A 13,706-nucleotide genomic window follows, 5' to 3' on the forward strand; every position below is an offset into this window, starting at 1 on the left:
ACATGGAGGAAAAGGTGAGATCAGGACTTAAGAGAAGCCACTGGCTCATCTAGACCAGGACTGCCTAATCGGTCAGAAATCAGCTCTCGGGGTCTCGGGCAGAGGCCTTTCCCAGTCATGATATCTGAGCTGCTGGGGATGGAATCTGGAGCCTTTGGTATGCAAAGCATGTGCTTCTCCACAGAGATATGGCCCATTGCTAAATGAACAAGCTAAAATGTTATACATTGCATAGCTTGAGGGTTCTCAAACTTGGGTCTCCAGATGTTGTTGGACTCCAGCTCCCATCATCCTCAGCCACAATGGCCAGCCATTGTGGCTGGAGATTCTGAGAGTTGCAATTCAACAACATCTGGGGACCCAAGTTTGAAAATCTCAGTATCATTTGTTAATGGAAGCATCTGACTGCACTCTTTGTGATCCATGGTGAAGTTAAGAAATATAAAAGGGATCTGAGGTACAGCCTTAAGGAAAAACATTTCCTTCTAGGCTTTAGGATACTGCTAAATATTTTTATTTAATCAAATGTACCTAGGCTTTCATTTTTTTAAGAATGAAACTACTGCATCTTGTAGTTTCACTAAATTATTGGTAATGATATGAATCAATATTATGTTGCCTGGGGGGAGGGCGGGGAGGGAGCAGCAAAATGTTCACTTGCCTAGGATGATAGAATATCTTGAGCTAGCCCTGCCTGTGATAAAGGGACTGGGTACTCAAATATGTTGAAAGCAAGGGATGATTTCATCTCTCATTCAGGATATGCTCATACTGACCAAATTTGACGTGATGTGTTCTATTATATGCTGTTAATATCCTGCACAAGTCTTCAGCATTTCACTGATGGAAAAAGGGATACTTATATAGAGTAGCACTTCTATTCCCACTCTACCTGAGCCCTGCTCCATTATTACACATTGCTGAAAGCTCTTTTCCACCTGCTGTAAGCTATGTTAATTTACTCTCTAACAGCCTGTCCTATATAGGTTTAAAAGCCAAGAGTGTCCTGCAAAAATGCAATACTGGGGTGCAGCCCTCATATATATAATTTAGGCTTGAGTTCCAGACCTACTGAGGAATAAGCTATTGAGGGGCTTATTAGTGGCAAAATGTTTAAGAATACAACTGAAGTGGAGGACTGGTTAGAAGATTTATTTGAACTAGCTTTGCATGAAAAATGGCCCTTCACCAAGGATGATAAATCTGAAAAGGTTAAAGATTTGGCATAACTTCCTAACTATATGCACAATAAAAGACAACCATACATTTTTGAATTTCCTTATTCCTAGTTCACCTAGGCAACCATATGTTCTTTCTGTCTCTGTCTCCCTCCCTCCATCCCCCTCTCTTCTTTTCTGCTTTTCTCTTCTTTCATTCCTTTCCTTCACTATAGAAGTGGGGGTGGGGTAAGAGGATAGGATACAGTGATAATGGGGAATCAAATACACTGTAAGGAAAACAATGCCCAATCAACTATTGGTTTAAACAAACCAAGAGTGTCATGACCGCAGCCCTGAGCAATAGTGTGGAGTCTTACTCTTGAGGAGGGGGGAGTCGTCATAGGAACATATGAAACTGCCATCTACTGAGTCAGACCATTGGTCTATCTAGCTCAGTATTGTCTTCACAGACTGGCAGCGGCTTCTCCAAGGTTGCAGGCAGGAATCTCAATCAGCCTTATCTTGGAGAAGCCGCCAAGGAGGGAACTTGAAACCTTCTGCTCTTCCCAGAACAGCTTCATCACCTGAGGGGAATATCTTGCTGTGCTCACACATCAAGTCTCCCATTCAGATGCAAGCAGGGCAGACCCTGCTTAGCTAAGGGGACAAGTCATGCTTGCTACCACAAGACCAGCTCTCCTCTCCATCAAATCCTAACACCAGGCTGGAACCTGAGCCTGCCAAAAGCTGCAGGAGTCCCAGAAGCAGAGTCCAGAAGTGGCATTCACTGTGCTTGAGCCCTGCAGCGGACGTGAATTTTGCATACCACATACCTCGTACACTCCCAGTCCTGTACAACAGTGTCGACAATGGGCCAAAACTCAGAAGGGACTTAATAGAGCAGAGGAAAAGTGCAGGCCAGAGGACTGCCCTTTTACGTCTCTCTGCTCTTCAGGCAGGAAGACGGAGCCTGGGAACTGGAGGTCTTTTAAGACCTCATTCCACCTCTGGCCCTTGCTGGAGCAAGTTGCTCACTGGGAGCTATCCAGGGTTCTGCAACTCCAACTGCCTTGCCTTCCTGATTTTAGGACAGAACAAAGAGACTGTTCTTTTGGTTCAAAACACAGCTGCAGAATCGTATGCTAAAAATAATGATCTCTGTTTTGTATGCTATTGAAAATGAACCTCACCCACTGCAGCATGTTAAATGACAAGCTTTGCACTACTAGGTGTCATGCAGTGCAATCCTAAACTTACTCAGAATTAATTCCCATAGGTTTCAATGGGATATAAGTTCAGGTAAGTGTGCTTAGGGATGGAAGTCTTGGTGCTTAAGTTTAGGCACTTTGAGCACTCTGAGCACTAAATGCATCTGGTTCCAATTTAGAGCCTATGTTGTATTAAGCTCATCATTAATTGGCAGGATTAACACAGGAAGTGGACCAGAAGAGTTCCTGGCTTTTTAATTGATACTGACCATTTCTGCTGCTTTCCCATCAAAAAAATTGCTCCCTCAAAGTGGCTGTTTGCAGCAAATAGTCACTTTAGGGGAGCAGTTTTGTCAAGAAAACTGCACGAGGGAAAGTGTTTACTGCCCCCTCCCCACCTGTGATCCCAAACCTGTGATCCCCTCCCCACCACCTGTGATCCCAAACCAGATTGTGCCCTCATAGCATGTGTGCACATTTTACTAAAAAGGTACACTTCTGGCCTTTTACGATTCATGTGATGCCCACAGAAAATATATACTTGGGCAGGTTAGTGCTGATGTTTTGAAATACTGCATTCTTTTCAATGACAGTTATCGCCTTAATATATTTTAACAATAACTTTGGGGGGGGGAATGCATTCTCACAGTTCTCCCCAAAGGCAAAACAGGGACAAAGGTGAAGCAGGGGCATGCACCAAAACACTAGGACTGTCCCTAGTTGATAGGGACACTTGGAGTGTGTATCATACTATACACCTAATACCTTGTGCTTCCTGTCACAATGGATGCTATTCTTTTCACTGTAAACAAGCCGAGGCACTCTACAAAGCAGGTACTGCCTTGCTTGCCTGCAATGTCATTTGGCACTTTCAAAGGTCACAGAGATAATTTAGCAGGTTCTTCTACCCAGGTCCTTTCCTCACCCCTCCTGATTCATCTTCGCCAAGTTTTAAAAATACCATTCAGCTGTTTTTCAATCTGATATATGCCTAGAAACACATTTAGCCATTTTCATCTCTCTCTCTTTTTGTTCTGTCTAAACATTTCTGCTAATTTGCAGTCCCTACTGTTTTTGTTTTACAAAATTTTCCATTTTTGCTTCTGAAATTTTGCTTCTGGCTTGAGGGATGCTTTAAAAAAAGAAAAGAAAAAATCATCAGTCTCACTTGCAATGCATGCCCACAACTTAAAACACCACCTCCTCGCCACATGGGGGTGGGGTGTCTTCAGTTACTTTGGGGACAACTCCAAAGCCCAACAGGTAAATCTCATGTGCTTCCACAGCAGGAATACAAAGATGAATCTCTATAGACCACTTTTCAACAAACGTCCCCAAAGCAGTTTACATAGATAAAATAAATAAATAGATTGGCTCCATGTCCCCAAGGGGGTCACAGTCTAAATAAGAAACATAAGTTAGACACCAGCAACAGCCATTGGAGGGATGCTGTGCTGGAGATGGATAGGGCCTTTTGCTCTCCCCCTGCTAAATAAAGAGAATCACTCTTTTTAAAAGGTGCCTCTTTGCTCAGTTAGCAGGGGATAGCAGGAAAGCTTTGTTCCCATCTGGGGATGTTTCGTGCCTTGCTTCCCACCTGGGATTCTGACCACAGTGCCAGCTGGGGTGGGATAAGGCAGGATCCCTAATAATTTCTGCCATACCTTTGCGACTATAAGGGCGGAAATGTTGCTTTTAAAAGAAACATTAGGAAGCTGAATTTTCTCTGCAATATCATCTTCTCTATTTCTGTGCAGTGCTGGCCCAGGACATATAGGAAGGTGCCTTATACCAAGTCAGAGACCATTGGTCCATCTAGCTCAGCACTGTCTACACTGACTGGCAGTGGCTCTCTAGGATTTCAGGCAGGGGTCTCTCTCAGCCCTACTTGGAGATACTGCCAGGGATTGAAACTGCCACCTTCTGCATGGCAGATGCTCTACCACTGAGGGATGGCCCCACCCCCAAAGGTGGCATTCATGGGTTTCTCATCTAGACACTGACCACATCAAAAACTGTTTAGCTTCAGCAAGGTGGCTGTTATGTGCCCAAGACCAGGGTTTCTTAACCTTGGGGCCCCAGATGTTGTTGGACTACAACTCCCAGAATCCCCAGACATAGTCTTTGTGGCTGGGGATTCTGGGAGTTGCAGTCCAACAACATCTGGGGGCCCAAGGTTAAGAAACCCTGCCCTAGACCATGCCCTGGGACATTGCTGCCTGAAGCAGAGCAACAAATAATGTTGCCTTCCTTTCCTTTTCTTCCTCTTTTTTTTCTGTTAAAATCGCACACACCTGCATATCTCCCTTCCTTTAAATCTCCCCCCTTTCCTTTTCTATTAGGAAAGGAAGAGGAAAAGTAGCATGGTGCCTCCCTTCCCTTGCAGGGAATCCATGGGGGAGGATGAGACTGGCTCACCATCTGCCACATGAAGCAGCCCACTTCACCTGCTTTTGGCGGGGTCAGCTTTGTTTCTGTGGAATCACTGCATCCCCATAGCTCCTCTTATAACATACAGCAACCTTGCAAATAAAGGGATATAAGTTACTAGCCAGCAATTTGTACTCACCCACCTGCTTACACATACCTATGCCAGTCACTGTGGCGAATGCAGGGCCCACTGACTTCTGGCTGGTTAGCCCAAACAGATACAAATCTGGTCTGTCTCATCTCATCTTTTTAGATTGTGAGCCCTTTGGGGACAGGGATCCATCTTATTTATTTATTATTTCTCTGTGTAAACCGCCCTGAGCCATTTTTTGGAAGGATGGTATAGAAATTAAATGAATGAATGAATGAATGAATGAATACCCAGTGGTAATTGGCGCCCTAGGTCCAATCCCAAAACAACTTGAAGAGCACCTCAACACCATAGGGGCCACAGAAATCACCATCAGCCAATTAAAAAAAGCAACTTTACTGGGAACAGCCTATATTCTGCGACGATATCTATAACAGCAACAACATTGACGATAAAATCCAGCCATCTCAGGTCCTTGGGAAGGACTCGATGTCTGAATAAAACAAACCAGTCAATAACACCTGTCTGACTGTGCAAATAAATAAATAAATAAATAAATAAATAAATAAATAAATAAATAAATAATCTGGGGAGATAGGGGCAGAATATGCTGGTCAAAGACCAAAATAAAGACTACGCTATGATGGGGGCAGAGAGAGGGAGGAATGTGGTTCTTGAAGCAGTCTCTGCTGGACAGGGCTGACTCACCTGCCGCAAACGCCAATACTTTATTTCAACCAGCAGTTTTGCAAAGCCCTGTAAATGAGCAGCTTGGCAGAGACATCTATCATCTAGAATCCGCAAAGCCCATCCATCAATGCAAAAGAAGCCCAGGATTCCTGGGCTAGTGGCAAGACTCTGCTAGGTGTTTCCAAGCACATCTTTGTGTGTTTTCTGTAAAGCATTGGTCTTCAGCTGACTTGACCTAAGTGGGTTGCACACAAGCAGTGCCTCTTTTTGTATTCCTTACACTTTTAAAAAAGTAAAACATTGCACCACCGGGCACTTCCGGTCTGAGGAGGCACCGGGGCAGCAAAGGGGTACGCAGCCACCCCGCCAGACCATTTTAAAAGACAGCGCCGGCAGGGGAAATGCGGCGGGAGGGGTAAGTGCACCCTCCCTCATCCTTAAAGATTTCTCCTCCACCTTCGAATCAGCAGGCACCGGTTCCCTGCACACCACTACTCTCAGTCAAGGAACCACCACAGGTTATCTTGTTACCTAATCAAATTTATTTATACTGAACTTTTCCTTCATGGATATGCTCATTGAGGCATTCATCACAGTTGAGGTATTCATCACCATTCTTTCTCTGGGGCCCCTAACTTCACAAGTTAGTTGTGCAGTCAGCACGGAGAGGCCTTTTCAGCTGTGACACCCAGACTGTGGTTTGCTGTGCCCAGGAATTTCCAGCACCAAAGACCTTTTTATTATTACGGGGCCTTTAAAAGCATTGATTATGTTGTTTTTATCAGTCTCTTAGAGTTGCTGTATTATTTGATGCTACTGGTTTTACTGTTGCATTGTTTTTATTATGCTGCTATAACTTGTCAATTGTTTTAGCTTCTTGTACAGGGGGTGACGGTGCTGTGCAAAAGGCCACGTATACGGCGGTGTTGAATTGATGATATCTTGTGATCTGGACCAGTGGCAAAGAAAGCTCGGAACAATTTAAGAAGTATGTCAACATCATCCATTCAGCAATTAAATTCACTTGTAACACCACCACCAATAACTCACAAGCCCATTTCCTTGATGTTTTCCTGCCTGAGAAAACAGTTAGCGCTTCAGAGCCAAACAGGATTGTCACTGATCTATACAGGGAACCAACTGATGCTCATGTTTGCTTGGACTGGAGTTCCTGCCACTCAGAACACATTAAAAGAAACATCATATATACTGTACATATGGTGCTCAGAAATAAAGGCATCTTCTTTATATTTAAAAGCCTTAGGAAGTATGTAACAAATCCTTTGGTCCATGACACATCTTGCAAGAGTTCTGACAACACTCGGGGGGGGGGGAGGGAGGGGAAGTGAGGAGGAGGAGGAGGAGGAGGAAGGGGATAGAGGGGCAGCTGCTGCCAAGGAGAAGCAGGAGGGCCAAAGAAAGAGCAGTGGCATCATTCCCTCCCTCCTTCAGCTCCAACCACTGGCCTCTGACACCCTGCCGAGTCTCCTCGGGGCTTCCCATCTGGCCTGTTCGGATGGCCCTCGGTGCTCAGCTTGGCCATCCTCCTCATGAGGAGACTGCGCAGGCATCAGAGGCCAGCAGTTGGAGCTGAGGGAGTGAGCGGTAGTTGGGTGAGTTGAGAGAATGGGAAAGTGAAGGAGACAGTGTGGCTGTGAGTGGGGTGGCTGAAAGTGAGGAGTGGCTGCGAGTGGGGGAGTGGAGGAGAGGGGTTGGCTGTGAGTGAGGTGGCTGAAAGTGGTGGAGGGGAGGGGTGGCTGTGAGTGGCGTGGCTGAGAGAGAGGGAGTGGAGCGGGTGGCCGCGAGTGGTGGTGGGGAGGAGAGGGGTGGCAGCGAGTGGGGGAGTGGAGGGGAGATGGTGGCTGTGGGTGGGGTGGCTGAAAGTGGGGGAAGGGAGGGGTTGGCTGTGAGTGGGGTGACTGACACTGAGCAATAAAGCAGGGGCTGTGGCGGGACTTTAAAGAGAGCAATAATGTCCTAGCGCGCAGATGTTCTGCGCAGGGCCAGCTAGTATGCAATAATATTGATAAACTAGTATTTTTAAGCCCGTTATAATAACGGGCGCTAGCCTTCCCTCCCCCCCCTTTTTTTTGTTTTGTTTTTTGTGGGTTTTTTTGTGTCCCTTGGGTTTTTGGTTTTTTTCCCCTTCTCTCTCTCTCTCTCTCTCTCTCTCTGGTTTTTGCTCACTGTTTCTTGGTCTTTTTTCCCCTGCACCTTCCCCCCCTCCCCTTTCCTCTCCCTTATCCCTGTTTTCTCTCCTTTTTGCCCCTGGTTTTTTTTTTGTTTGTTTGTCCGTTTTATCAGCTGTGAAGTGCGGAGTTCGCGAAAAGAGCTCTTCTCGATGCTCTGCTGCTGCTCAGACTGTTACAATGGATGCAAATGATGCAATAGGCTCCTTCGCTTCCATACCGGCAGTCTGGGCAGAGGCTTGCCACAGAGAGGAGCTTTTTCTGTAAGCTCCTCACTTCTTCTTGGAGGTGTGGTTTTTTTGTTTGTTTGGTTTTTTTTGGCCGATTGCCGCGGGGTGCAGTGGGGAAGTTAGGTTTGGGCAGCTGGTTGGGCGGGTGGGCGATAGGTGGGGGCGGTGCAGTTATTAATTTGGGGGGGGAGTGGGGAAGGTGGATTTTGGCACCTTGGAGGACGGGTGAGCGGGCACTATTGTTTTGTTTGGTGTGGCAGGCCTCGTTGGCGGCCTCGCCGCCTTCTCGCCCGGCTTCCCCGTTCTCCTTTTTGTTTTGACCGGTTTTCCCGTCCTCCTTTTGAATTTTCTCCCGCCGCCATTGCTCCCGGCGTATTCGGGGCGGCCACCTCTGGCCATCTCGTTGTTGTCTTGGGCTGCTTTCGTTCTGATCCCACCGCCGCCACCTCTGTCGCTTTCAGTGGCAGGGCCGGTCCCGCCGCTGCTGCCTCTGCCCTCCCTGAGTTGGCGGCAGCTGCTTCTGCCCTCCCCGCAGCTGCAGGAGCTGCCGTCATCCTCCCTGGAACCGCCGCCGCCGCCCTCTGCCTCCCTGTTCCGGTATCCGGCGAGGCGGCCTCAGCCAATCTCCCCTGCCGCCTCTTCACCCGGCTTAGAGCTCCCCTCCGCCCACAACCGGCTTCTTCTCGGCGGCCGCTTGTGGCCATCCAAGATGTCCACCGGGTGCTGGCGGTTGTGTCTCCCTTGCCCTGTTCTGGGCCTGTGCTTTGCGCAGGCGCAGAACAGGGCAGGGAGGCACGAACACACGCTTGGTGCCCGTCCACGGACGGACACCAAGCGTTTTATTAGAGAGGATACTGTAAAAGAACCAGCAAACTTGAAGAGCACTTTCTACAGTTCAGATATTCTCCGCATGTGTGACTAGAATATCAGCAAAACATCTATGTTCTCAAAAGAGTCTCTCCTTCAAAACAGGGAGAATGCCAACAAAGAACACTCTTCTTTTTGTAATTGACTTCCATCCAGCATCTCCAAACTATTACATGGCTATTAGGGAGTGCTACCCCTTTGTAAAGCTATCAACAAGCCTCCTGTCATTGCCTTCTGCCAGCCTAATAATCTACACAGGTTGCTAGTGAGAGTTGAAATATAAAACCACCTATCATCAATCCTGGATCATATCACGGTGAAGTCATTTGTTGTATTACCTGCACTTACCTTAGAAAAAACGGTCACCTTCAAAAGCAGAATAAGTGATGAAAACTTTTTGTATTAAGCTAGAATATCGCCTGCCAAGTCCATAATATATATTATAGAAAGCAACCACTGGATGCAACCACTGTTCTCTCTAAGGTGCGCACGTGTGCATGAGCACAAACCTCCAGGCCCCCGTGCAGCACTTTCTGGCGGGTGTGCAGTCTCTGCTGTGCCCGCCACTGCCGCCCAACTGCCCGGCATCCCGTTTCCCCCTCTTCCTGGCTGGGCCGCCATCACCACCAAAACCGCCTCCTCCTCCTCCTCCCTTCCTCAACCCTGGCTGGACACAGCGGGCTTTGCCCCCTTTATAAACCTCTGAAAGCTCGCTGTGCAGTGGTGGGATGGAGGGCGGCCGGACTGCAGACAGCAGAACCCATGTAGTCACTTGAGAGAGGGGAGGTGGAAGGATCTTGCCACCCCCCCCCCATCCCACAGCACTGCACAGTGGGCTTTCAGAGGTTAAAAGGGGGCAATCTTCCCTCCTCGCCCCCCCTCCCTGCAGCCAGCCGCTGCCAGTGTGCCCCATCCCGCCACTGGGAGCGGTGATCTTTAGGGGGAAAAGGGGGAACTTTCCCCTCCCCCCCCCCACCAGCAGCAACTGCCACAGTTGCAGCTTTTTAAAAAAATTAAAGCAAAAGCAGGGACTTTCCTCTCACCCGCCCCGGCAGCTCCACATCCAATGTGCAATGTGCTCTCCAACGGCAAGGAACTCTATGCAAGGAACTGGGGGGTTCACACCCCAAAGTAAGGTTTACACCAACGCAAGTCCACTAGCATCATGCCCAACCCAACACTTTGTTTTTGCTCAAGTCTGTCAAATGTACTGCATTCAGTGCAGTACTACCAGAGGTGCAGTTAGGGAATTTTGGAGCCTGGACCTAAAGGCCTTTGGAGGCCCTCCCCACTGCCCCTGCTGGAGGCTCCCCTCCCACTGCAAGTTAAGGAACATGCCCCTACTCATGGTGGACAGCTCGTTGAAAGTGTTGACTAAATGTGCGACAGCTGTGAAAAAGGCCAGTTCAATGCTAGGGATCATTAGGAAAGGGGCTGAAAATAAAATGGCTAATATTATATTGCCCTTATACAAAACTACGGTGCAGTCACACCTGGAGTTCTGCATACAATTTTGGACACCACATCTAAAAAAAGACATTGTAGAACTGGAAAAGGTACAGAAGAGGGCAACCAAGATGAGCAGGGGCATAGAGCACCTTCCTTATGAGGCAAGGCTACAACAGCTGGGGCTGTTTAGTTTAGAAAAAAGACAACTGCGTGGAGACATGATAGAGGTCTATAAAATCATGCATGGTGTGGAGAAGTGGATAGAGAGAAATTCTTCTCCCTCTCACATAACACTAGAACCCGGGGTCATCCCATGAAATTGATTGCCAGGAAATTTAGAACCAGCAAACGGAGATACTTTTTCACACAACACATAATCTACTTGTGGAATTCTCTGCCACGAGATGTGGTGACAGCCAAAACAACCTGGATGACTTTAAGAGGGGTTTGGATAACTTCATGGAGGAGAGGTCTATCAACAGCTACTAGTCGGAGGGCTACAGGCCACCTCCAACCTCAAATGTAAGATGCCTTACTACCAGTTGCTGAGGAGTAACAGCAGAGAGGGTATGCCCTCAACTCCTGCTGTAGGCTTCCAGCGGGCATCTGGTGGAACACTGTGTAAAATAGGATGCTGGACTAGATGGGCCTTGGGCCTTATCCAGCAGGGCTGTTCTTATGAGGATTTGCTGAATACCTTCATAACAGACTCTCCCCTAATTGTAGAATCCAGTTCGGCCCAAATACAAGAGGTTTTAATAACTGATGGTTCTACATGGTGGCAGCAACCAATAAGAGGTCACCCTTGCTTACTTTCCATTTTGTGTCTAAATGGATCCCCAGCCAATTGCCTCCACCCTGCCACATTCCCTTTATGTATGCCATGAATCAAAATTCCTTTATGCTGACATGCTTATAATATTTTTAAAGTATGATTTAATAGCTTAGCAAACATACTACACACAAAGGCAAAAAGGCGTTGTTAATTATGTAGGTAATTAACTTGCAAGTTCATTAATATAAATTAATTTATGTGATTTGCATACCCATCTGCCAATAAAGTGGAAGAGAATTTAAACAGTATAGCTCTAGTGTTGGGCTGAAATATGAAGGGTCTTATCAGGCCCTTCAGGGTCCTCAGTGTGGCCAAAAACACTCCACATGAATTGATGAACTATCCCCAGGACTAGGAAGCCAATTTTCTTCCTAAGGCAAAGTGGCTGACCTACCAGTGGCTGCTGCTTCATGCCTCAACATAAGCAGCAACCCCATTCCATTCAGAATATAAACACATGTCAAGGATTATGGAGAGAGGGGAGTTTGAAATTTGACAACACTGGCAGCCAAGGAGGAAGGTTGTGGAAGGAGTGATGAGTGACAGCCTGCGGCCAGTGGAGACAGGGATGTTTCGGCTAGCAGGATGGGGAAGGGCAGTTGCTTTGACATGTGAAAGGATGTGGAAGACAAGCAGCAGTAGCAGCAGCAGGAGGAGGGAAAGGGGCTCAGATGGCAGACAGCTGGGAGCTACAGTGGGGTGATCAGGGCCAGGGGAGTGAGGTAGAGGAGGTGACTGGGAAACGTAATAATGTGGTGAAGGGATTTTGGCAGGCAAGGTGAGGACAAGCGTCACGTGGGTTTGAATGATGAGTGTGTGATATGAGTGTGATGAGTGTGTGTTAATTTGCACAGTAAATTAATGGGCACTGAACTCTTAAGGGGAACCCAGGTTCCAGATCCCCGCTTTTCCAAGTGTAGGAGAAGGCTGCAGGCCTACACTAGGAACCCTGCCAGACAACTGTATATAACCCTGCAAATAAATCAATTACGTGACCAACATCAATTCTACTCTCAAGGTTCAACACAGTGAGAGGTATTTTTTAGAAGTTAACAATTAGCCCCAGTACTACCCAGTAAAAATGTTGATTCTTTCCCCAGTGGAAAATTGTGAGTGTGGCCTGGATGACTGCAGGATGGGAAGTTTGGCCCTGCAACCCATATGAGTTTGGTGTATCTTGTCTAAGCCCATCTAAGCCATGGTCTCCTCCCTAGAATTCACAGCTTCTGTGATCCTTGATCAACTGTCCTTACTGGTCTCTTGAGTGCTAAGAGAGCAGTAGGCAAGCTAGACTAAGGGTTGTGTCAAGTCTCAGGTTCAGCTTGCTGAAACATTTAGACATCTTTGGTCCCAGGTAGCTGCTCAGTCTTGGCCACAGGGCTCTTTACTGATAGCTGATACTGAGGCCATTCACACAACTGAGCAGATGCGGGGGAAGGTTGCTCAAACTCACCTTCCCCCCAGATGAGCACAAACATGCTTCTAGGAGGCATGCAGTTCGAGGAGACACATGAGCCAGGCAGCTAGGTTAAGGGAGTGTTTGCTTGGCTAAGAGCTGAGCTGAGCTGAGCTGAGTGGGGTTAGACTGGGCAGGATAGAATCCAAGTAATGGGAACATACTTACCGGTGATGTTGCTGACAGGAGAAAGATTTTCACAGAGCTCATCCTGGATGGAGGCTGCAGCCAGGTTGATCCAGAAGAGAAGCAGCAGCTAGGTGAAAAGGAGAGGTAGATGCCATGAGACTACAGAGGAGGAAACTACCTACCCTTCCCTTCCCCTTCTCAATTGGCAGTTTAGATCAAAGGTCAAGAACTCTAAGTTGGGAGCTACTAAAGGCTTGGAGGCAATGTTGTTTTTCAGAAATAGAAGCTATGACAGAGCTGGGCGGGCCAGGGGGAGAGAACATGGCAAATACTCAAAACAGGCTGAACTGCCACATTTTGAATGCAAAATTTCAAATTCAAATCTAAATGAGCACTTTTGAAGGTGACATTTTATCTCACGAGTTAGAGCTTTTAGAAGTGGTGGCATGTCTTGAATGCTTTGGCAGGTAAATAAGAATTCTCAAGTCATCATTTGTCAAAAACTGTCAAACATTAAAATATTGTTGTATGTCATCCATCAAGTGTTGTAAGATAATCAGTCAGTCAGGTATTAAGTATTAGAATTAAACATCATAGGACACCAATACAGATAGGACTGTAGCTAGAATGGAACCATTTGGAGCACCCTCACCTAAGAATTATTTGGAAAACCAGCTGGTTTGTTTTTGCTTGTAACAGCTTCTGTTTTTGAAAAGGACAGCTTGTTTATAGAATAGGAACGTTTCCGGTTTAAAAAACAACAACAAAACCACTACTGGTGTATCATGCTTATGTGGTCCCAAAAACAATTCTTTTTTAGCAACTATGAGAACCTAACAGGGTGCTTAAAGGAGGTTAGGGTAACTTATTAGGGAAGTTCACCTGACAATAAATGAGTCCTACCCAGTTCTGTGAGCTGGGCTCCTATTTTAAAATTGTATACTAAAATTTTTAAAAAGTTGGAGGCAGGGA

General features: G+C 46.9%; 1 protein-coding gene across 3 annotated transcripts in view; it reads right to left on the reverse strand.

Moving 5' to 3' along the window:
* Nucleotides 1-13,706, reverse strand: part of CRHR1 (corticotropin releasing hormone receptor 1) — a 111,681-nt gene that overhangs the window by 66,932 nt on the left and 31,043 nt on the right. For all 3 annotated transcript variants that reach the window (XM_053262183.1, XM_053262182.1, XM_053262184.1), the window contains exon 2: nt 12,774-12,861. In XM_053262183.1, the coding sequence (XP_053118158.1) occupies nt 12,774-12,861 (88 nt within the window). The remainder of the gene's footprint in view (nt 1-12,773; nt 12,862-13,706) is intronic.

This window comes from Hemicordylus capensis, chromosome 6, assembly GCF_027244095.1.
Source record: "Hemicordylus capensis ecotype Gifberg chromosome 6, rHemCap1.1.pri, whole genome shotgun sequence".
Classification (NCBI taxonomy): Eukaryota; Metazoa; Chordata; class Lepidosauria; order Squamata; family Cordylidae; genus Hemicordylus; species Hemicordylus capensis.